The 25128-nt window shown below is 39.3% G+C and overlaps 1 protein-coding gene across 1 annotated transcript in view; it reads left to right on the plus strand.

Moving 5' to 3' along the window:
• Positions 1-25128, plus strand: part of meiob (meiosis specific with OB-fold) — a 64436-nt gene that overhangs the window by 19531 nt on the left and 19777 nt on the right. Inside the window, exons 5-10 of the mRNA XM_043711309.2 lie at positions 5453-5648; positions 9973-10073; positions 11192-11244; positions 11347-11442; positions 17116-17208; positions 24934-25087. Coding sequence (XP_043567244.2) covers positions 5453-5648; positions 9973-10073; positions 11192-11244; positions 11347-11442; positions 17116-17208; positions 24934-25087 — 693 coding nt within the window. The remainder of the gene's footprint in view (positions 1-5452; positions 5649-9972; positions 10074-11191; positions 11245-11346; positions 11443-17115; positions 17209-24933; positions 25088-25128) is intronic.

A 25128-nucleotide genomic window follows, 5' to 3' on the forward strand; every position in this document is an offset into this window, starting at 1 on the left:
GGATTTATGGGTAATGCTAGTTCAGACTAAATGAATTAGTACCAGAAGCACATAGACAGCAGTTCAGAAACATAAAGAAGGAACTGGATCAGATTTATGTTAAGTTCAAAAGAATTAAACGTAGTCATTTTGATAGATGAGTGTGGGCCTTAAAGATAGAGGCTCTAAGAGAGATTATTCTGCAGGAGGAGTTTAAAAACTCACTTCCAGACATGATTAGAATTGACATGGAAGAACAAATTTCAGGAATTGAGAAGGGCAGCAGAGTTAGCAGATGAATACATGTTAGTGCAAATGACAAGCTACTGGCCAGAATTTCATCCTGTGAGGAATAGAATTTGGGAGAAGGGGAGATCCTACATTATGAAACAAAGAGTAGAGAACACTGGTAACTGTTTACCACAGGTTAAAGAAGCTCAAGTGAGTAGAAAGGAAGTGAAAGGCCTCAGGTGTTTTCACTGTAATGGAGGAGGTCACAGAAAATTACAGTGTCCTGTTTTCAGAAGGGTACTGGGAAAAGGTGTTTTCACTGCCAGAAAGTGGGACATGTAAAGTCACAGTGCTGGGTGTTAAGGAAAGGCAGTGTGGGAAAAGATGTGGTAAAAGAAGCTAAGCCAGTGGCATTAGTGAAAGTAGTAAAGGAAACCCCAAGGAAAGCCCAGGAGCTGTAGGAGAGTGCATGGCCTAGGCAAGGGCTGGGTATGGAGTTAGTGCCTGATCTCTATGAAGAATTCGCCTCTGTGGGTAAAGTTTACTTGGAAACAACAGGGGGAAAAAGGACAAGAAGTTTTCATTTCGAGAGATACAGGGTCTAACCAGTATCTAATAGTAAGAGATGAGTGAATTTGCACTCTTTCTGGTCTGTTGTCTGAGAGTGTGGTAATTTGTGGGTTAGAAGGATAAAAGTTTGGCGTTCCCCTACGTAAGATCAGGTTGGAGTGCCAACTCAAGACTGGGGAAGTATCCATGGGAGTTATTCACAGAGTGTCAGTTCCAGGAATCCAGTTTGTTCTTGGGAATGATTTAGCAGGGTCCAAGGTGAGAGTGACACCCCTTGTTGTGGAGAAGCCCAAGGAAGATCAAGTAACTGAGGAATTAAAAGAAAAATATCCTGGTATTTTCCCAGACTATGTAGTAACAAGATCCCACTATCATAAGTGACAGCACAAAGCAAAAACTAAAGAGAAAGATGAAGGAGTTGAGGTTCAATTAGCGGATATCCTGCTTGACGTAATGGTGCAGGATAAACCTGTACAGGCAGAGGGTCAGACAGAAGTGTTTAGTTCTGAAAGGTTAAGGGACTTGCAATAGAAAGACATGATAAAGGTTATATATGTGGATGTATACTCCGAAAAGGAGGCAGAGGATATTCCTGACGGTTATTATCTGAAAGAACTGAAGAAACGGGTGTTAGTTACTGCCCCACAGAGTGAGGAATCAAATCCAGATGTTGTGGATTTTGATGTGCCTCAAGATATGTTAAAAAATGAAGAAATCCTTCAGGAGTGGGATAGGTTATTAAACTATCTGTCTCAGGAGCAAAGAACGCAGTTGAAAGGTTTGTTACTACAGTATGAGGACATACGTAGGAATCAGTTGGAGAGGATGAATGCTATTGTACGTGAATCAGACGTAGGGAATACTGTTCCGATAAAACAGCACCCCTATTGGCTTCTTTCAAAGCCAGACAGGTCCAGAAGAAGGTGGAGGCCATGCTCAATGAGGATATCATCGAACTGAGCCAGAGCAAATGGAGTTCGCTGATCGTCTTAATTCCCAAACCGGACGGGACTCAACGATTTTGCGTGGATTATCGGAAGGTCAATGCCGTTACAAAATCACTCATTTTGGAGGATTGGAGGACTGTATCGAGAAAGTTGGACTAGCCAGTTACATCACCAACTTGGACTTATATGGTTACTAGCAGGTACTTTTATCAGAGACGACAAAAGAAATTTCTGCGTTTATAACCCCAAATGGGCTATATCAATTCAAAGTGATGCCCTTTGGAATGAAGAATGCACCCGCCACATTCCAAAGACTCATGAACAGAGTTGTGGCTGGGTTAACAAACTGTGCATTCTAATTGGACGATGTAGTGATATTTAGTAAGTCCTGGAAAGATCACATGGTACAGTTGGCAGAGCTCTTTAACAACTATGAGAAGCAAAACTGGTAATAAACTAAAAACAAAACTGAATTTGTGAAAGCAGAGGTGACGTTCTTGGGACATCAGTCATGGAAGGTTGACCCCATGGAACGCAAAGTCAAAGGCCATCGGGAGGAATTTCCATGACCAACACCACAGGAAGAGCTGCTTCAATTTGTGGGACTAAGTGGATTCTATTGGAAGTTTATTCCAAACTTCAGCAGTGTAGTGGCACCATTAACTGATTTGCTGAAGAAGAACACAAAGCTTCAGTGGACAGAACAATGCCACAAGGCATTTGACCATTTAAAAGCAATGTTAACTAATGCACCATTTTTAGCTACACCAAACGTTTCAAAACCCTTCAAAGTTGCCATCGATGCTAGTGACAAAGGAGTTGGAGCTGTACTCCTACAGGAAGATGATGATGGAATTAAACTGCCAGTTGGTTAATTTTCGAAGAAACTCAACATCCACTGAAGAAATACTTCATGATTGAAAAATAACTATTGAGTTTGGTACTGGACATACAACTTTTTAAAGTGTACGTCACGAACAATGTGTAAGAGACAAGTGAGTACACGGATCACAATCCCCTTACATTTTTGGAATGCTTTAAAGACAAGAATATGAGACTATACATTGGAGTCTTATGTTATAGACTTTTAATTTACAAATTGTACATGTCGTTGGTCGTAAGAATGTAATCACAGATGCGTTATTGCGGATTTAACTGATAAACTATAGATGAGATTCAATCATATATATAGGAATAAGTTAATATGAACTTCAATTAAAGTCATATGCAGATTGTGGTAATGTGCTTAAGGAATAGAGAAACAAAATGAAGCTATCTTTTCATTATGATAGTTCATTTTTTCTTAAGGGGGGAGGTGTTTTGAAGGTGTAGGTGTGTACTGTACCTTTGAGAGAGAGGAAGCTGGCAAGAACTGAAACCACAAAGTGCGCTGACCAATTTAAAAATGTAACATTTAGTTGAAAGAAATAGCTGGAGTTGCTTGCCATGGAATAAAAACAAATTAAAATTCAGCCAATCAGGCTAAATTATGCCCCAGATACCAAAGTCCAATCGAATTTGAATTTTACTGTTTGGGATAACATCAAGCTAATGAAATGATCTGATGCTTTGAGGTATAAAACCGGACATTTTGAACAGTTGGGGAGAACAGCAAAGAGTTGCCAAGTACCAACAAATACCAGCATAATAGTTCTCTGAAAGGTAGCTGTCCATAAGAAATTTGTGCAGCAGAATCCCAAAGCCGACTTGGAGAAATCCAGAAAGTTTGACATCCGAAGATGATGCTGGGTTTGAAAGTGATTTGCTATAAATTTAAGAAGGACTTTATGGATCAGTATTGTAAAATGGGAGGTAAAAGATTGGTTTAAACGAAAGGAGTTGTACATAATTGTTATTTTAATGATCTCTTTTGGATTTAAAGAATAAAATTATTAATTTTTACTTTAAATAATGAGATCTGGGATAGTTTTTTGCCCCTCAAAATTTAACAGATTACGGTGAGGTGAGCTTCTCTGTGTGTCAGGTTTAAATTGGCAGAGAGGTTTACCCCATGTTGTAACACCTAAAACATCATCTTCACTCACTTTCGCTAGCCCCCAACCTCCCCCACTACTACCTTGCATGGCCTATGTATTATCTACTCACTTGTCTGGGATATCTCATTACTTATTGATCATGTGTACAGCAGCATGAACAGCTATGATGCTCAGCTAATGTCACCTCACTCAAACCCTCCTTGAAGCATTAACAAGGCTGCTTCATGCACCCCCACCTCAGATACTGACACCTTAGTGCGAACATTAGCCTTAGAAAGTTTGGGAGCAAAATCTGGTGAGCATGTCACTGTGACAGCTCTGTAGCTGGTCAGGGATGAAAAATACCTAGCCATTGGCATCCAGAGGACCAGGCATGTGGCCAGCCCCAAGCAGGAGAGGATCCCATCTGCATTCATGGATTTCGTAAGAATCCATATGGAGGAACAGAAGCAGACATTAATGTTGGATGCAATTACCTCCATTGCCAGAAGCTGCAGTAGTGCAGCAAGTCGTGCAACATCTGGTTGTCCAAGGACAAGTTGGTTACTGCTATAGAGAGCCAAGCCTGGCACTCAAGATCTGCTGGAGAGATACACATATCTGTACTCCATCACTCCAGACATTGGTCCTCAGATCAAAGGTACCCAATAGGGTGACAGGAAACATGGTGAGGACTCTTGACTTCATCAACCTAAACATAGCTGAATTCCTTAATCCCTATAAACATTCTGATAAAGTTGCTCTACATCCTTGCATTCTTTCTAAAGTTATTGTATTTAAATTCCACTGATGTGGAGGTGCCAGTGTTGGATTGGAGTGGACAAAGTTAAAAATCTCACAACACCAGGTTATAGTACTGTTGAACTATAACCTGGTGTTGTGTGATTTTTTAACATAACTTCCACAGTTAGGTTTGAATTTGTGTCCCTAGAGCATTAGCCTGGGCATCAGGATTGCTAATGCAGTGGCATTACCACTTCACCATCATCTCACTTTATGAGAGAAGAGTTTAATTGATGGAGAAATTGAAGATAGTTGGGCCTAGGATACTGCTTTGATGAACTCTTGCAGTGATGTTCAGGGACTGTACATTGCTCTACTACTGTTTTCTTTCATTTTGCTAGTCATGACCTCAACCAGTGGGAGCAATTTCCCCCTCATTGCCATTGACTTCAATTTTGCTAGGGCTCCTTGATACCACACTGGGTCAAACATTGCCTTGTTGTCAAGGGCAGTCATTCTTACCTTTCCCTCATGTTTGAGACACATCTGGACCGACAGAAAACAGGAGTGAAATCCAAGGCAGAGATTGAGACAATAAAGAGGTGAGAGCTATGCTGCAGAGATATTCAATTCATAAGCAGAAATTAGACTCTTACTTCAGTTCTCTCCAAGAGCGACATCTTAAGATTAAACAGCACAACTATTTTATATGCTTTTGAATTTATAGAATTGCATGTTGGTATGCCATTAATTTAATGACAACTCAAGTGAAGTTTGTTCAAACATAAAACTTAGTTTTGTGCCAACAATGGGATTGAAAAGGTTGCTGAGAATCTGAACATATTGATGATATATGTTTTTTTAGAACAAATTGGATCTATTTTCCAAGCAGTGTTTAACACTATAGTTTAGACAATGTAGCACATAATTACTACTGTTTTAAAAAATGATTCATCCTGTAGATGAAACCTTTGGCATTAATGTTGTTTGTTGTTTCATATTTAGTTGCTATAAACTTCTAGTCAGTGAGAACTTCTCAATGGTGAGATTGTGCCATGACCTGGACCTTGACTCCAGACTTCTCTCCTTGTTGCATTTACCTGTGAAAGATCCTCAGGATTATTATTCACTTGGAGATATTGTTCATAATGGCCAAAGCCTGAATGGAAACATAATCAATATACTGGCATCAGTCAGATCGGTGAGCTTTTAGTAATTAAAATATAATGGATGTTTTCTTCAGTGAAGCAATGAACATTCACTACCACACATATTCTATATATAAGTTTAGTAGAAGAAAAATTACTTTTATGTATCTAAAACAAGTGGTGGGCTTGTTAGTGGGTGAACATTTTGGTGATGGTGACCACAATTCTGTGACTTTCACCTTGGTTATGGAGAGAGATAGGTGCGCACAACAAGGTAGATTTTATAATTGGGGGAAGGGAAAATACGATGCTGTAAGGCAGGATTTGAGGAGCATACGTTGGGAGCATAGGCTGTCAGGGAAGGATGTGGTGGAAATGTGGAACTTTTTCAAAGAGCAGATACGACGTGTCCATGATATGTATGTACCTATCAGGCAGGAAAGAAATGGTCGTGTGAGGGAGCCTTGGTTGACGAGAGAGGTTGAATGTCTGGTAAAGAGGAAGAAGGAGGCTTACATAAGGTTGAGGAAACAGGATTCAGACAGAGCAGTGGAGGGATACAGGATAGCCAGAAGGGACCTGAAGAAAGGGATTAGGAGAGCTAAGAGAGGGCATGAAAAATCGTTGGCGGATAGGATCAAGGATAACCCCAAGGCATTTTATGCGTATGTGAGAAACCTGAGAATGACAAGAACGAGGGTAGGTCCGATCAAGGACAGTAGTGGGAGACTGTGTATTGAGTCGGAAGAGATAGGAGAGGTCTTGAACAAGTACTTCTCTTCAGTATTTACGAACGAGAGGGACCGTATTGTAGAAGAGGAGAGTGTGAAATGGACTGGTAAGCTAGAAGAGATACCTGTTAGGAAGGAAGATGTGTTGGACATTTTGAACAACTTGAGGATAGACAAGTCCCCCGGGCCTGACGGGATATATCCTAGGATTATGTGGGAAGCAAGAGAGGAAATTGCAGTACCGTTGGCAATGATCTTCTCATCTTCACTGGCAACGGGGGTGGTACCAGGGGACTGGAGAGTAGCGAATGTTGTGCCCCTGTTCAAAAAAGGGAATAGGGATAACCCCGGGAATTACAGGCCTGTTAGTCTTACTTCTGTGGTAGGCAAAGTAATGGAAAGGGTACTGAGGGATAGGATTTATGAGTATCTGGAAAGACACTGCTTGATTAGGGACAGCCAGCACGGATTTGTGAAGGGTAGGTCTTGCCTTACAAGTCTTATTGAATTCTTCGAGGAGGTGACCAAGCATGTGGATGAGGGAAGAGCAGTGGATGTAGTGTACATGGATTTTAGTAAGGCATTTGATAAGGTTCCCCATGGTAGGCTTATGCGGAAAGTCAGGAGGCATGGGATAGAGGGAAATTTGGCCAATTGGATAAAAAACTGGCTAACCGGTCGAAGGCAGAGAGTGGTGGTAGATGGTAAATATTCAGCCTGGAGCCCAGTTACAAGTGGAGTTCCGCAGGGATCAGTTCTGGGTCCTCTGCTGTTTGTAATTTTTATTAATGACTTAGATGAGGGAGTCGAAGGGTGGGTCAGTAAATTTGCAGATGATACGAAGATAGGTGGAGTTGTGGACAGTGAGGAGGGCTGTTGTCGGCTGCAGAGGGACTTAGATATGATGCAGAGCTGGGCTGAGGAGTGGCAGATGGAGTTCAACCCTGCCAAGTGTGAGGTTGTCCATTTTGGAAGAACAAATAAGAATGCGGAATACAGGTTAATGGTAGGGTTCTTAGTCAGGTGGAGGAACAGAGGGATCTTGGGGTCTATGTACATAGATCTTTGAAGGTTGCCACTCAGGTGGATAGAGTTTGTAAGAAGGCCTATGGAGTATTATCGTTCATTAGCAGAGGGATTGAATTCAAGAGTCGTGAAGTGATGTTGCAGCTGTACAGGACTTTGGTTAGGCCACAGTTAGAGTACTGTGTGCAGTTCTGGTCGCCTCACTTTAGGAAAGATGTGGAAGCTTTGGAGAGGGTGCAGAGAAGATTTACCAGGATGTTGCCTGGAATGGAGAGGAAGTCGTACGAGGATAGGTTGAGAGTTCTCGGCCTTTTCTCGTTGGAACGGCGAAGGATGAGGGGTGACTTGATAGAGGTTTATAAGATGATCAGAGGAATAGATAGAGTAGACAGTCAGAAACTTTTTCCCCGGGTACAACAGAGTGTTACAAGGGACATAAATTTAAGGTGAAGGGTGGAAGGTATAGGGGAGATGTCAGGGGTGGGTTCTTTACCCAGAGAGTGGTGGGGGCATGGAATGCGCTGCCCGTGGGAGTGGTAGAGTCGGAATCATTGGCGACCTTTAAGCGGCATTTGGATAGGTACATGGATGGGTACTTAATCTAGGTTAGAAGTTCGGCACAACATCGTGGGCCGAAGGGCCTGTTCTGTGCTGTATTGTTCTATGTTCTATGTTCTAAAACAATCATCAATTAATACTAAATGCTAAGCACTGACAGTTCTTTTGCACATTGTTAAAAGAGAACATAACAACATTCTTAATGAGTTTTTTAGATTAGTAATATGAAAAAAGATTATTTTCATCATTCCATTTATTATGTTTCTCTGTTCTTATTTTAATTGGTGATTTCTGATGACATTCTCTGGGAATTGGAGGCATTAATGAATCCAAATGTGACATAACTTAATATGCACAGCTAAATGAAGAGTCTGCAGAAAGACTGTGAATTAATGATGTTACCTGTTGACATTTGTTCAACTTTCACATGCCAGCCAAATGAATCTGATTTATGGAGCCCTCCTCCACAACTTAAAAAGCTTTTGAAACACATTGATTGGTCATGTTGGTTTTGGGTATTGGTGAACTGCAAATGCCCTTGAATAGACTGATGAGGAGCCTGTTTTAGAACTCAAACCAGAAATTGGTTTGTCCTGAACATGGTAGGAGTTGAAGTTACTGTATGAGCTTACAGGATTACCAGGTCTACACTTGTCCTAAACAATGATCATTAAGGGAATCACTCAAGGTTGCTCTCAAGATGCTGATCTTAATGTGTAGCCTGGAGGAGTAGGAATGTTCTTCTCAATCTCAGTGCTAACCACCACTTCCCTATTTCTCAATTGTGTACCACAGGATTAAGCTTTGGATTTTGGCTAAAACCCCAGCCAACTGATCTTGCTCACCTGCCCCTCCCCTGCAAGGGCTACCTCCACCACCAGTTTCCTATTCAATATCTATAACAAAGTGTGGATCAAACCAGGAGTTGATTAAATTTTTACCAGAAATTAATCACTTCTAAATATTCTTGTACTCTTTCAGCACTTCGTAGGGTTTTACCCTTAAAACACGGTTACTTGGTGTTCCTATTAATAGTGATTTGCATATTTTTATGTTTACACCATAAAAGTCAAATTAATAGTTTAAAATAATGTGTTTGATTTAGAAAAGCTGTAAAATTTTCAGTTTACGTTTAAGTAGTGTACCAATAGCCACTATCATCCAACAGGGGTAGACCTATTCTCACCAGATTTTATTGTCATCTATCTAGTCCTACCAGAAAATTATGTGCCATGGTTCCTCCTCCTACTCCCATACCATTACTTATGATGTCTCCCAAGGATTCATCAATATATGTCACTTCACCGACATCAAACAAAAACCTCAGCATTAGTTTCCATATGCACATTGATAAAACACAGCTTTACCCTATTTTCACTTCTCTTGACTATGTTTCTCATGGTTAGATTGCCTGTCCAACAAACAATAGTGGATTGGCAGAATTTTCCCTCAACTAAATATTGAGTAGGAAGCAGTTACTGCCTTCAGTCCTTATCAGAAACTGCATTCCTTTGTTATTGTCATCATACCTCTCTCTGTTAAGTTGCCTGATGTCAAACTTGTCTGCTGTAATCTTGATGTTATGTTTGAATAAATTTAGGTACCTACTGTATGTCTGCACCATCATCAATATTGCCGTTTCAACTTCTCTTTCAAATGTCCAATCTGCCCTTGTCTCAGCTTATCTGTTGCTGAAATTCTCATCATAGTTTTGCTACCTCTAGCCTTGACTGTTTCAATAGCGTCCTGTGCAACCATCCTGTTCTACCTTTTGTGAATTTGAGATCATTCAAAACTTCTAGGTAGCTAGGCTTGAGTAGACTTGTACTTCAAAAATTACTGCATAGATATTATGCAGTTTATTTCTGGATTTATTAGTTCTAAGTGAAGTCTAAGGAAATATGTTGAAGTAGAAATCAATTTAAGATTGAGATCTTTAATTTCAATAACATTAATCTTCAAAGAATTCTGTTGTGACGTTTATCCCTTGATGTTTATGGTGAAAATGTAATTATTTCACTATTGAATTAGTATAAAGATTAGAAAAAATCTTTGTCTTAAGGTAGGGGAGCAGAAATATTTTACTACTGCAGACAGAAGAAAAGGACAGCGATGCGAAGTAAAACTGTTTGACGAAACTGTACCTTCGTTCCTTTTGAGATGGTCAGTGTATTTTTGAACTCTTAGTAAATGCCATTAAAAAATTTTGGACGTTGCTTTTGGTAAATTCTTAGATAGATTTGATGGGCTGTTCAACCAATTTGTTGTTATTCTCTTAGAATTCCAGCCTTTTACCATATTTGTGGTAATGTATCTAACTTAATCTTGGTGTCCTGAATTGATGTTTGTGAAACCACTTCCAAATGTTGGTCAACCTTCGTGTAAATAAATACTTTCAGATTTGTCTCCTAAAAGTCATAACCCCAAACCTGTGCCCTAAATATTGCTTTTTAGAACTCAATTGATATCACTCATTAATTATCTTATGTGCTGGTCTAAATTCTCTCTTTGACGCCTTTTTAGGGTTGAGAGGCTTGAGTTTTTCAAGCTAATATAACTATTTCTTCTGACATCAGAGATCAGCCTTCTAGTACCTCTCTGTACTTTACTTCTAGGCTCTAAATTCATCCCTTAATGCTATTGCATTACATGGTGTTACAGTGCCAAATGATCAGGGCATGCATTTTAGTACAACCTTGCTGGTATTCACTGCAAATGACTTCCAGCATTTTCTCTTTTGATCTCCCATCTATAGTCTTTGTTACTTTTATTGGTTTATTTTAATTTTTGCAGTCATTATATTTTGGATTTAAAAGTGTTAAAATTGTTAGCTGTGTCTCTGTGATGAAAAGCGTCCCAAACTTTCAAAATACATTTTTATTATAACAAATATTAAAAATAGGAAAACACTTTCACATAGAGCGTGGTGAGAAACTCCCTGCTTGTAAGGATGGTAGAGGCAGAAACCCTCACAACATTTAAGGTTAGATGTGCATTTGTGGTTCCAAGGCTTTCACGGGTATGGGCAATGTGCTTGAAAATTAGATTAGAATAATTAGGTGTTTATTTTTGACCAGGAGAGACTCGATGGGCTGAAGGGCCTTTTCTGAGCTGTGAACCACTATGATTCTGTTACACAGCAAATTATGCTTTGCAATGCTTATTGGTTCATACATTGAAATAGATTAATTCTCCAACAGTGAGAAAATAATTGAATTTTTATATTTTTGAAGGAAAGAAATCTTTTTACAGGTTGACTAATATTTATGTGATTTCCATAGTTGGGATAATGAATCTATACAGCTTGCACAGACATGGATACCCAGGGAAACAGGTACTGTATGTGTCAGTTTGTGTTGGGTGTATTTTTTTTAATCTGAGATAAATTTTCAACAAGTCTTCGTATTTTCATCAATTATTTTTGCAACTGTTACAGTACTGTTCATAGCTGATGTACGAGTAAATTATGATGGTTTTCGCAACACCATGGCTGCCACTGTGATCTCTAAAACCATAATTACAACAAATCCCGGTAAGTCTTTCTGACTTTTAATTAAATGTAACATTAGATTGACTTTCTAAACTTTAAGAATAGTTTTCAAGTAATAACTTTTAAGAACATAGCATGGAAATCTTGGTACACTCAAACATACTAATCAGGAACAGCAGTAAGCCATTTGGCTCTTCAGTCTCCTCCATTCAATAAGATTGTGTCTGATCTGATTGTGAGCTTCATATCCATATTCCTGCTGACCCCTAATAACCTTTTAATCTCTTGCTTAACAAGAATATATCCCACTACACCAGATTATAGTCCCAACAGATTTATTTGGAAGTTCTAGCTTTCGGAGTGCTGCTCCTTCATCTAGTTATCTGATGAAGGAGCTGTGCTCTGAAAGCTAGTACTTCCAAATAAACCTTTTGGACAATAACCTGGTGTTGTGTGATTTTTAACTTTGTCCGTCCCCAGTACAACACCTGCACCTCTACGTCAAGAATATATCCAGCTGAGCCTTAAAATATTCAAGGACTGTTAAGTTGTATTTTCTTAAAAAGAAGTCTTTTTAGAACATCTGGTTAAGGCAAACTTTCAAGTTTCTAAAATGATTTTATATTTACAGAAGCAAAGTGCTTATTTCATGACCAATTTTCTGTAACCACATTAAATAAATAGAAACATTACATTCATTGGTAAATACCCCAAGAAGATGAGTGCCCAATCTCGAAGCCAATAGTTTTCATTTCAAGATTTCTCTCCTAGTGGGTTTTGATATAACCAGAGTAAATTATAGATCATTTATATTGCAGAACCACTTCGATTTGAAGTAATATGTTTATCTCAGGTTATACACAACAAACTTAGTTAAAAAATTTTTTAGAAGTTTAAAAGAAAAGATAAAATAGATAATATTCAGCGGATCAGTCAATTTCTTTGGAGAGATGTCTTAAGATGACCATGGTTAATGTGTCCTAACTTGCATTGATTTAATCAGCCTGTGCTCACTGTCCAGCATTGGGCCATGGTGAAGTAAAACCTTGAGTTTAAAATCCCATTCCTGCCTGTGTTTATAATCTCTTCCAGCCCTACAACTCTCCCTGATATCTTGAGCACCACTCAGCTATTGGCAGCCATGCCTAAGCTCTGAAATTCTTCGCCTAAATCTCTCATCTATGTAGCTGTTTCGACAGTTGAGACACTCATTGAAACTTCTTCGACAAAACTTTTAGTCACCTATCCAAACAGTACTGTTAGAGGTTTGGCTTGTTACAGCAATGGAATGTCTCAGTAGACTATTGTGGTAATCCTTCAAGGTTTTCTTTGATAGTTCACCTTAAATTATATGGAATGAAGTTAACTTCTTGTGAAATGAAATGCATTTAAAAAGAACACTGAAGCCTCTTGGGACCACTGTTAAATCAGGCAATGCATGGCCAAGATGTAAGATAACCTCACTACTTTTAACCTAACCTCATAAAAAGTACGTTCTGCATTGCTAGTGTAACGCATTTTGATTTAGTGGCAATGACTATGGTAATGAAGGAGTCATTAATTCCAGATACGAATGGATTACGAGCCGATGCCGTAAACACGATTTTTGTTCATTTACTCACTAGATGTGGGCATCACTGGCTAGGCCAGCATTTACTGCCCACCTTACTTCCTTTGAGAGGTTGGTGGTGATCTGTCATCTCAGTCCATTTGACATAGTGCTGTTAAGGAATGATACTCCAGGATTTTGACCCAGAGTCAACAACACTGAAGATATAGTTCCAAGTCAGGATGGTGTGTGACTTAGAGGGGAACTTACAAGTGGTAATGTTTCCCATGTTTCAGCTGTCCTTATCCTCCAAGTTGGTAGAGTTTGTGGGTTTTGAACCTTAAATGGTACGCACTGCTGCCATTGGACCTCAGTTTGGGCGAAGTGAATTTTGAGGGTGTCAAATGGGTGCCAGTAAAATAGGCTGCTTTTTGCTGGAGCTTCTTGAGTGTTGTTGGACCTGCACCTATCTAGGCAAATGGAAGGTATTACATCATACTCTTGACTTGTGTCTTGTAGATGATGGATACCTCAAAGGTGAGTTCCTCGCTGCAGAATTCCCAGTCTCTCACCTGTTCTTTTGGCCATTGTACATATATGGCTCGTTCAGCTCATTTCCTGGTCAATGGTAACACCTGAGAATCTTGATAGTGGTGGATGCAGCTTTGGAAATGTAAATCAGTATCAGGAAGTGATGGTTAAATTCTCTCTTTGGAGATGGCCAATCTTGGTGCCTTATAGCATGAATGTTACTAGTCACTTAGCAGCCCAAATCTAACTGCACTTGGACATGGATTACTTCAGTATCTGATAGTTGTGAATGGTGCATATTTATCTGCAAATATCCTCACCTTATAATAGATGGAGGTCACTGAAACAGTTAAAGTTGGTTGGACCAAGGACAATACATTAATGACCTGGTAGTGAGATGATTGATATCCAATAACCACAACCACCTTCCTTTGTGTAAAGCATAAATCCAACCAGTAAAGAGCTTTCCCCTGATCTCATTAACTCCAATTTGCTGGGGCTCCTTTATACCACACTCGGCCAAATATTGACTTGATGTCATGGGCAGTCACCCTCGCTTCCCTTCTCGCGTTCAGCTGTCTTGAAATGCCAGTTCTAGCGAATATGCTCCAGTTATAATCTACATTTTTTTTTTACTAATATTTTAGGAAGAAATATTGGTCAGAATGTAAGGAGATCTCCCTCCACTTGACTTCAAGAGTGCTATGTAATATCTAACTGATTTTAACTACGGAATATATTCTCTTAATTGAAAAACAGTCCTAACGATGTTCATTATTCCAACTTCTTGTTCCAGCCTAAATTGTTTGTGTAAATCCTGGAGGAGTTTAAAACCAGTTTTTTTTGGCGATTACACTGACCTTTATCCTGGAGGAGATTCAGTGGTGATAGTGACTACAATTCAGTTATGTTTACTTTAGTGATGGAAACGGATAGGTATATACCTCAGGCAAGAGTTATAGGTGGGAGAAAGGCAATTATGATGTGATTAGGCAAGATTTAGGATGGGCAAGGAAACTGCAGGGGATGGGCACAATTGAAATGTGGAGCTTATTCAAAGACCTGCTACTGCGGGTCCTTGATAAGTATGTACCAGTCAGGCAGGGAGGCAGTTGTTGAGCGCAGGAGCCATGGTTTACTAAGGAAGTTGAATCTCTTGCCAAGAGGAAGAAGAAGAAGGCTTATGTTAGAATGAGATGTGATGGCTCAATTAGGGTGCTTGAGAGTTACAAGTTAGCCAGGAAAGACCTAAAGAGAGAGCTAAGTGGTGCCAGGACAGGCATGAAAAGTTGTTGGCGGATAGGATCAAGAAAAACCCTAAGGCTTCCTATAGCTATATCAGGAATAAAAGAATGACTGAAGTAAGATTAGGCCAATCAAGGGTAGTAGTGGGAAGTTGTCTGTGGAGATAAGGAAAGCGCTAAATGAATACTTTTCATCAGTTATCACACTAGAAAAAGACAACGTAGTCGAGGGAAAATTGAGATACAGGCTACTAGACTAGATGGGATTTAGGTTCGTAAGGAGAGGTGTTAGCAATTCTGGAAAGTATAAAAATTGATAAGTCCCCTGGGCTGGATGGGATTTATCCTAGGATTCTCTGGGAAGCAAGGGAGGAAATTGCCGAGCCTTTGGCTTCGATCTTTAATTTGTGATTGTCTAAAGGAATAGTGCCAGAAGACTGGAAGATAGCAAATGTTGTTCTCTTGTTCAAGAAGGGGAGTAGAGACGACCCTGGTAATTATAGACCTGTGAGCCTTACTTCGGTTGTGGGTAAAGTGTTGGAAAGGGTTATAAGAGATAGGATTTATAATCATCTAGAAAGGAATAAGTTGATTAAGGATAGTCAACACGATTTTGTGAAGGGTAGGTCATGCCTCACAAACCTTATTGAGTTATTTGAGAATGTGACTAAACAGGTGGGTGAGGGTAAAGCGGTTGATATGGTATATATGGATTTCAGTAAGGCATTTGATAGGGTTCCCCATAATAGGTTATTCCACAAAATACAGAGGCATGGGATTGAGGGTCATTTAGCAGTTTGGATCAGACATTGGCTAGCTGAAAGAAGACAGAGGGTGGTGGTTGATGGGAAATAGGTCTGCAGATGCTGGATATCAGAGTTGCTGGAAAAGCACAGCTGGTCAGGCAACATCCGAGGAGCAGGAAATCAACGGCTATGGCCCGAAAAGTTGATTTCCTGCTCCTCGAATATTGATGGGGAATATTCATCCTGGAGTTGACTTACTAGTGGGGTACAGCAAGGGTCTGTTTTGGCTGCACTGTTGTTTGTCATTTTTATAAATGACCTGGATGGGTTACTAAATTTGCAGATGACACTAAGGTCAGTACAGTTGTGGATAGTGACAAAGGGTGTTGTAGGTTACAGAGGGACATAGATAAGCTGCCGAGCTGGACTGAGAGGTAGCAAATGGAGTTTAATGTAGAAAAGTGTGAGATGATTCACTTTGGAAGGAGTAACAGAAATGCAGAGTACTGAGCTAATGGTAAGATTCTTGGTAGTGTAGTTGAGCAGAGAAATTTTGGCTTCCTGGTACATAGATCCTTGAAAGTTGCCACCCAGGTTGATAGGTTGTTAAGAAGGTATACTGTGTTTTAGCTTTTATTGGTCGAGGGATTGAGTTTCAGAGCCATGAGGTCATGCTGCAGCTGTATAAAACTCTGGTCCGGCCATACTTGGAGTATTGCGTACAGTTCTGGTCACTGCATTATAAGAAGGATGTGAAAGCTTTCGCAAGGGTTCAGAGAATATTTAATAGGATTTGCCTGGTATGGAGGAAAGGTCTTATGAGGAAAGGCTGAGGGACTTGAGGCTGTTTTTGTTGGAGAGAAGAAGATTGAGAGATGACTTAATTGAGACATATAAGATAATCAGAGGGTTAGATATTTTGGACAGTGAGAATCTTTTTCCTCTGAGGGTGATGGCTAGCACGAGGGGACATAGCTTTAAATTGAGGGGTGATAGATATAGGACTGATGTCAGAGGTAGTTTCTTTACTCAGAGGTTAGTATGGGCGTGGAACGCACTGCCTGCAACAGTAGTAGACTCACCAACTTTAAGGACATTTAAATGGTCATCGGATAGGCAGATGGATAAGAATGGAATAGTGTAGGTTAGATGGACTTCAGATTGGTTTCACAGGGCGACGCAACAGCGAGGGCCGAAGGTCCTGTACTGCGCTGCAATGTTCTATAACACTATTCATTCCAGAGTACCTAAACTGCATATCTCAATAATTTTATTTATAAGCTGCATTTCAAATAGTCCTACAAATAGAAAATAATACTATAACTCATTTATTGACTCATTCATTTTAACCCAAAGATCTTTTGATCTTTTCCTGTTTTGTTCATTTAGTCTGCAATGATATCATACTGATATGATCTTTTTCTGTACAGTTATGATCAGCGACTCATATATAGTTTATTTACTATTGCATCATCATTGAATAAGCAGGTCATGGATTTCTTTTACTGTGTCATGACTAGATTATACTCCATTGACTAATTTGTAATTTACTTAGATTTTTACTTGATTGACCAGAACATTGTTAACTTTACATATCTAAAATGGATTATTGCTAAATTTTGTGTTTTTACCTGGAATTATGAAGACACAAAAGAAGCCAACCTGCTGTTTAACTTTGCCAAAGAGTGTGCAGAACATGGTGAAGATGATCCAGAACAAAGAAATGAATCAATTAACTGTAAGTCATTAAGTTTTACATTAAATTGTACTTCCAAATGTAATATCCACCAGTGATTTAAAATTATAAATGTGATTTAAAAGTTATATTAGACAAACAATGCAAGATCCTTTACTTAACTGTGATAAATATAGTTCTGGCATGCAGTGAGCAGCAAATTCAACAAAGTTCCTGCTAAACTTGAAGCAAGTTACATGCAAAGACATGCTGACCTCAGTGGCAAAGGTTTCCCCAACATTTGTGTCATTAAGTAAACAAAACAGCTAATCACATTGAGACATTTACCAAGAAGTCTGAATCACTGATTATCTTTTGATTTTTAATATCACTACACTAGTTAGAGTCAAACCTGGTAGAAAGGAAGATGGTTGCAGTTGTTGGAGGCCAATCATCTTAACTCCAGGACATCTCTGCAGTAGGTCCTTAGGGTAGTGTTCTTGGCCCAGCTATCATCAGTTGCTTCATCAATGACCTCTCTATCATAAGGTCAGAAGTGAGGATGTTCACTGATGACTTGTTCAATGCTCAGCGCCATTTGAACTCCTCAGATATTGAAGCAATCTATATGCAAATGCAGCAAGACCTGCACAATATCCAGGTTTGAGCTGACAAGTGGCAATTAATATTATACCACACTACTGCCAGGTGATGAATGTCTCCAACAAGACAGAATCCGACTATCACCTATGACATTCAATGGCATTACCATCAATGAATCCCATGCTATCAGCATCCTGAGGTTCCTATTGACCAGAAACTGAAATGGACTCAGCATATTAATACTGTAGCTATAAGCACAGAATAGAGGTTATTAGTAACCTCACCATTAGACTTGCCAAAGACTGTCCATCATCTACAAGGCATAAGTCAGGTAGATGGTGGTACATTCCTGACTTGCCTAGATGAGCACATCTCCAACAACACTGAAGAAGCTTGAAACCATCAAGCCAAAGCAGCCCACTTGCTCAGCACCCCATTCACAAACATTCAGTCCTTCCATCATCAATGCTCAGAAGCAGCAGTGTGTATCATCATTTATGAAATGCAGTGCAGAAATTCTCCAAAGCTCCTTAGTTCCTTCAGAGTTACTAGGTCAAAGTCTGAAAATCCCTCTCTAACGGCTTCCAGACCCACAATCCCTACAATCTAGAAGGACAAGGGCAACAAGGTCTTCTCCAGGAGGTCACTCTTTTAAGATGATTAACAGATTTAAAACAGAGATGATGTGAAGTTTCTTCTCTCAAACCATCATGAATCTGTGGATTATCCTAGAGCACAGTGGATGCCAGGACTTCGATAAATTTAAGGAGGAGATAGATAGACTTTTAATTTTAATGGTTCGAAAGGTTATGGAGAGTGGACAGGAAAGAGACCAAGATGAGATCAACGATGATCATTTGAAATGGTGGAGCAGGCTCAAGGGGCTGAATTGCCTTAGTCAACTCCTATCTCCGATGTTCTTTTAAATTGCACACCATCCTAAGTTGTAGATATATCACCGTTCCTTCAGTGTTATTGAATTAAAGTCCTGAAAATCCTTCTGTAACGACTTTATGGGTACAGCAATGGACTACAGTGTTTCAAGACAGCAGCTCACCACCACTATGGATCAGTAATAAATGCTAGCCCAACCTACGATGCCCACATCCCGTGAGTGTTTTTAAAAACTGGGGTATGATATAAAGATTGAATATATATTTGGGATTATGATAAAATCTGGATATCATTGAAAAAAACTTAAATGTGAATAATACAATAGAATCATATTAAAGAAATGTGACATTCCACAAGTATGAAAATCGGTTTTCTGATCAGTGGGGCAGTTCAGCAATGATTATGAAAATGGTCACTGTTAAATGCTAAATTGTTCTTCAGACAACAGGGTGTGACTTTTTCAGGGGGTTTTATAGCAAGGTAAACAGCTTGAAAGGCCAAATTTTCATCAGTTCAGTGGTTTTTCATTGATTGTTGTCTGGTAAGTCAAATATACATGCTTTGGTAAAATGAAGAATCACTGACATCAACTTCTGGATTTCCACATGAAGCTGTGCATATGCAGTTTCCAGAACCTGCTGTCAGTTTCAGAGAAATAATGAAAATGACCATTAACAATTCCACAACATTACTACTTAAATGTCTACTTAACAATTCTTCCACTAAGTATACAAAAATTAGATTGTGATGATTTTTTTTCTTTATTTTTTGCTGGGATGGGGATTTTACGACATGTACAGCATTTGTTGCTTATTTGTCTTTGAACAGAGCTGTTTCAGATGTATAGTTAAGAACAGTGCGTTATTGACACATCAATGCTGAAAAGACCACTTTTTGATTTTAATGCAGAAGCTAGGTATGTTTGAAGTTGTCCTGTCAGTTCTTTTATCACATACATAAGTCTAAACAGCAATTTTAACAGGTAAATTTTATTCTGCAATGTTATTCAGTCATTGTGACTTCTATTAATATGGCAGCAAGTCTTTGAACAGCATCAAGGTTGTTGAGCATCAGTTAATGTATTTTTCGATGAATATTAAACAATGACATTGAATCAATTATGCAAGAGAGTCTAGAAAAGAAAAATTTCTAAGGCCCAAGGAACATATGTCAACACCTAATGAATGCATAAATGGCAAGATGTTTGTGATCTTATTAATGTAATGCCAGAATATTGATTATGAAATAATATTAAAAAATGGCTCACTGACTACAAACAGAATGCAAAATAAGCTGCTACAAACAGGCAGGAACAAACCGATATCGGAGATCTCACGAATGCTAACAATAATACACTAAGACAAAAGTAGTTAATTTCTATCCCTGGAGATTTCTGAAATGGTGAAGCGAGTAGAACCGGGTTACCTCTCCCTTGAAGGAAAGGATTCTGGGTATAAATTGTAGTTAGTTTTAAATACCTGCTTGTTTAATCAATCAGGATTTGAGGTGAAGTGCCTATATATGCTCGGAGACTTTTTTATTGTCAATGGGAGCTAATTTGTATGTAATGGAAGAACTGCAGCACAAATGAAATCTTTCAGAGTAAACATTTTTTAATTTATTTGTTACGACCCACAAAATATTCTTTACAGCTTAATATTATTTGCCTGTTGGCAGAATTCTAAGCAACTTATTTTTATGTCACAACCAGCATACAATGAAATCAAACAGAATAAACAGTTACCGTGAAGTAATGATCTTGATGCCTATAAAAGTAAAACCTTTTAATTTTTCCTATTTCTAAAAACAGAGATTCATTAATCCAAGTGACATAACAATATTTCCAAGGTTTTTTAGTCATTCACAGGCTAGGGCAGCGTTAGTTTCTCATATCTAATTGCCCTTGACAAAGTGGTGGTGAGCCGCTGCCTTGGATTGCTGCAGTCCGTGGAGCTGAGAGTAGGTGTGGGTAGATATTTCTGTGGTGCTATTCGGTAAGGAAGTCCCATGATTTTTGACCCAGCAATGGTAGAGGAATATAATTCCAAATCGAGATATTATGTGAATCTGAGGAGGACTTGCAGGTGGTGGTGCTTCCATGCATCTACTGCCTTTGTCCTTCTAGGCATTAGAGGTCATGGGTTTAGAAGATGTGGTCAAAGTAGCTTCCAGCTCTATTAATGTCATTAGCACCAATGTGGATGATGACAACTGGATCCCTCCCCTCTCACCAATTTCTGTCCAAACCCAAAGTGATATCCTTAACCCTGGTTCCAGATAATTAACACCGCCTTCAGGACTCAGTCTCACAGTTGCAGAAAACAGTATCTATTCCTGTAAATTTACTATAGGGGTATCGTGGTAGGTCAATTATCTTCTCACTCTCATCCACATGACTGGCAAGAGCCTTGTAATTGTTAGACGATTGCAAGGACAGAGGCTGTTTGAGATCTGCCCCATTGGTTCCCAATACTTGCCTCACCACCTACCATACCTACCAAGTTTGAAGTACCAAATCTAAGGGATGACTGTCTCCTGGCGCAAAATATCAAGGTAACTTTTCCTCTGCCAGAATTGGCAGAATATCTGCTGCTCAGAATTCATCTCCTCAACTTGGATCCAAAGTTGTTCAAGCTTCTAACACTTGCTACTGATATGTTCTTTGTGGATCACGTTGGTGACCAGCAGCTTTGACATGCTGCAGCTGCAGTGCATCACTTGACTTGACATCGCTATCAAGTTATTAACAAAATCACTCCAGTATCTTTGCTACCTACACTTGAAGAATCCCAACTGTTAACACTATTCAGATTTTTCCCTTTTTAACATCACCGTATCAATTCTATACCTAATTCTAATCCTATCAATTCAATTCTAAACCTATTTTTAAAAGAAAAAAAACTAAAGATCTGTATGCAGTCTAAATATCTTACTTTTTATTTAAAGACCAGAAATACTCTTAAATCAGCTGCTTTGCTTAGGCAAAAACAACCAAATGACTTGTTCCTCTGCTGAGCTTGTGAAACGGTCAACTTAGAGGCTGAATTGTAACTCGCTTTCTCAAATGCTCAGTCACACTAAGTTGGCTGCTTATACATGTTGCCAGAGCTGGGAGTTGATCTGAATCAGTTAATGAGGGTTCAGTTTCAGCCAGTTCTTAACTCGGCAGTTCTTTCAATGCACCTCCTGAAAATAAGACAACTCAAAGTTTGAAAACACAGAATTTTAAGCTGCAGATTTCACTTTAAAGCCAATCACAAACTACAATGCAAATTAACTTTGCACATTTTGATGACTCAGACTCTCAAAATTATCAACCACATGCACTGAGCCCAAGTCTGAACTGGATTTGCTCATTGATTTTATTTATTTATTTTTAAACCAATTTTTCTAATCAGCCTGTTCAGAGATGTGGAACTTGAACTTGGGATATGGACACTATTATGTGTCACAAGAGGGCCCCCACTTATTGAACTTGTAGTTCCCAAAACAAAGGGTTTATTTCACTTAGTGAATGAGGGTCCAATTTCAGTAGGTTCTTAATTGGGCAGCTCTTCCAAAGTAACCCTTGAAAATAAGTTTGCTCAAAGCTTGCGAATACAGAATTTTAGACTGCAGATTTCAGTTTACAGGCAACTATCAATTCCAATCTAAATTAAATCTGTGCAAATTAAAGATTTAGACATTTTCTTACCAAGCAAATGCACACGCTTAGTCCACCCATAGTCATCTTACTTTGTTGTAGGTGAGAGTTCAACCATTAGACATTTTTCTCATGTTTCTCATTGCTCTAGCAATACTGGAGTCATTTTGACGCCAAACTCAGTTCATGACTGCCTTAATGTCACCTTGCCTCTGGACTTCAGCTCTTCTCTCCATGTTTGGACAAAAGGTATAATAACATCAGGAGCTGAATATCTCTGGCAGACTCTAAACTGAACGTCAGGTGACAGGTTATTGCTGGGCTTTTTATCACTGTCAATGATTCTTTCCATCACTTTGCTTATGATTAAGAATAAAGTCATGGGGCTATAGTGGTCATGTTGGAGTTGTCCTGCTTTTTTAATGGATTGGACAAACCTGAGCAATTTCCACGTTGCAAATACCAGTGTTATAGCTGTACTAGAACCACTTGGCTAGGGGCTGGATTAATTCTGGATCACGAATCATCAATACTTTTGCTGGGATTTTGTTAGGATCTGCAAATTTTCAGTATCTAGTACCTTTAGCTATTCCTTGATATCATATGGAGTGAAGCAAATTGGCTGAAGCTTAGCATGTGTGAAGTAGAAGCCGAAGGAGGAGATTGAGATGGATTTTCCACTTGGCAGTTGTGGTTGAAGATGTTTGCAAAGCTTCTGTGCTGGACTCGCTCATCATGAAGGTGCATGTTTTTCTCATTCATTTCTGGTATGTGGGCATCATTGACTGGTCAGCATTTATTACCCGTCCCTAGTTTCCCTTGAGAAGGAGATGGTGAGCTGCCTTCTTGAACCACTGCAGCCCACCTGCTTGGGTTGATCTACAATGCCATCATACTGCAACTAAGCTACTTTTGGTGGTGGAAATTGTCCCCCACTTTGAAGACATTCTGTGCCCATGCCCTCAATACTTTCCCCAATTGATGTTGCACATGGAGGAGTACTGATTCATCAGCCGAGGAGGTCAGTCCTTGAGTTTCCTTGCCCATGTTTGAATTAATGCCAAAAGACATCATGGAATCTGGCGTTAATATTAAGGATTCCCAGGGCAGCTGCATCCTGACTGTATATCACTATGCCACTGCCTCTGGGTCAGACCTATCAGTAGGACAGGACGCAGCCAGTGATAATGACAATATTTTCTCGACATTGTCTGTAAGGTATGATTCAGTGACTATGACCAAGTCAGGCTGTTACTTAACTAGACTGTGGGATGAGCTGAAAATGTGTTACTGGAAAAGCGCAGCAGCTCAGGCAGCATCTAAGGAGCAGGAGAATCAACGTTTCGGGCATGAGCCCTTCTTCAGGAACACATTTTCAGCTCTGATCTCCAGCATCTGCAGTCCTCACTTTCTCTTAGACTGTGGGATGAACCTGGATGCTAGTGAAGTAGACTTTGCAATGTTGACAGGCTGCATTTGTCATTATCATTTCTGATGCCTAAGTTGATGCCAGGTAGTCTATCTGGTTTCACTTTGTTTTTCGGGCTTCAAAGTAGTGACTTGTTAGGACAATTCAGAGGGCAATTTAGAGTCAGTCATATGGCTGTAAGTCTTGGGCTGTATGTAGACCAAAACAGGTAAGCATGACAGATTTCTTTCTGTAAAAAGCATTAATGAACTAGATGGGCTTTTATGACAACTTTTTTTTATTCTCTTGTGGGACAAGTGCATCGTTGGTTGTCCAGCCTGTCCCTAGTTGCCCTTGAGAAGGTGGTGGTGAGCTGCCTTTTTAAATTGTTGCACTGTAGGTAGACCCCCAGTGCTATTCAATGGAATGCACAAAAGCATTCTGAAAACGACATACAAGATTTAAGTTATCATGTTTTTAAAAAATGGCTGATTATCTAACTAAAATACATCCTGATAATGTAGGCAGGATTTTGACCCAGTGACACTGAAGGAACACCAAGTCAGGATGGTGAGTGGCCTGGAAGAGCACTTGCAGATGGTGCTGTTAGCTCCCATCCAAGCCACTCATCATCCTGACATGGTTGCGACTAACAATGGTTTCATGGTTACCGTTAGACTGGCTTCTAATTGCAGATTTATTAATTGAGTTTAAATTCCACAAGCCGCTATCCTGAGACTTGAGTCCATGGTCCTAGAGAATTAACCTGGACCTCTGGATTACTAGTCCACTGATGTTACCACTACATCATTGTCACCCCTGTAAGCCTGTCTAGCTCCATATGTTAATCATTTCTGAAGATACAATGTGCCCACACTCAAATTTCTGCTTTCCTTATGGACTAGCATATTACAAAAGGTATGTGCTAATAAAAAAAATTATGGATCCTAGGCAGTGATTAAGTGTGAGACACCCAAGTTGATACTACCATTATTTGTGCAGTAGCTGTATAATGAAGGCTCTTTGAACACTTTTTGAAGGGTTCTTGGGTGCATGCTATATAGATATCTTAAAGAATAAATTTAATGGTAGCTGACATTTTCTTTCATCCATAGAACTATACAATTTGTAATGCTTATGTATTGTGCATTCCTTTTACTATCGTAGAAAAGGAACATTTTATTATGCTATTCAAGAATTATTCCACCACGATTTACTTATTTTCATTTTATGTTTGCAGTACAATCCATTGTGGATGTATTCACTGTCCAGCAGTTAAAAAATAAAGTAATGGACAATGTTGGCAAGGCAGAACCCATGTATGGAATCATTTTTGCTTATATTACTATGTTTAACATTGATTCTGACAGTTCAAAGATAATAAAATCTAAATGGTAAGAATTACACTAATTTTAAATTTGAATATTAAAGATAC

Source organism: Chiloscyllium plagiosum, unplaced genomic scaffold, assembly GCF_037043375.1.
Source record: "Chiloscyllium plagiosum isolate Xiang-an unplaced genomic scaffold, Cpla_swu_hap1 HiC_scaffold_20, whole genome shotgun sequence".
Taxonomy (NCBI): Eukaryota; Metazoa; Chordata; class Chondrichthyes; order Orectolobiformes; family Hemiscylliidae; genus Chiloscyllium; species Chiloscyllium plagiosum.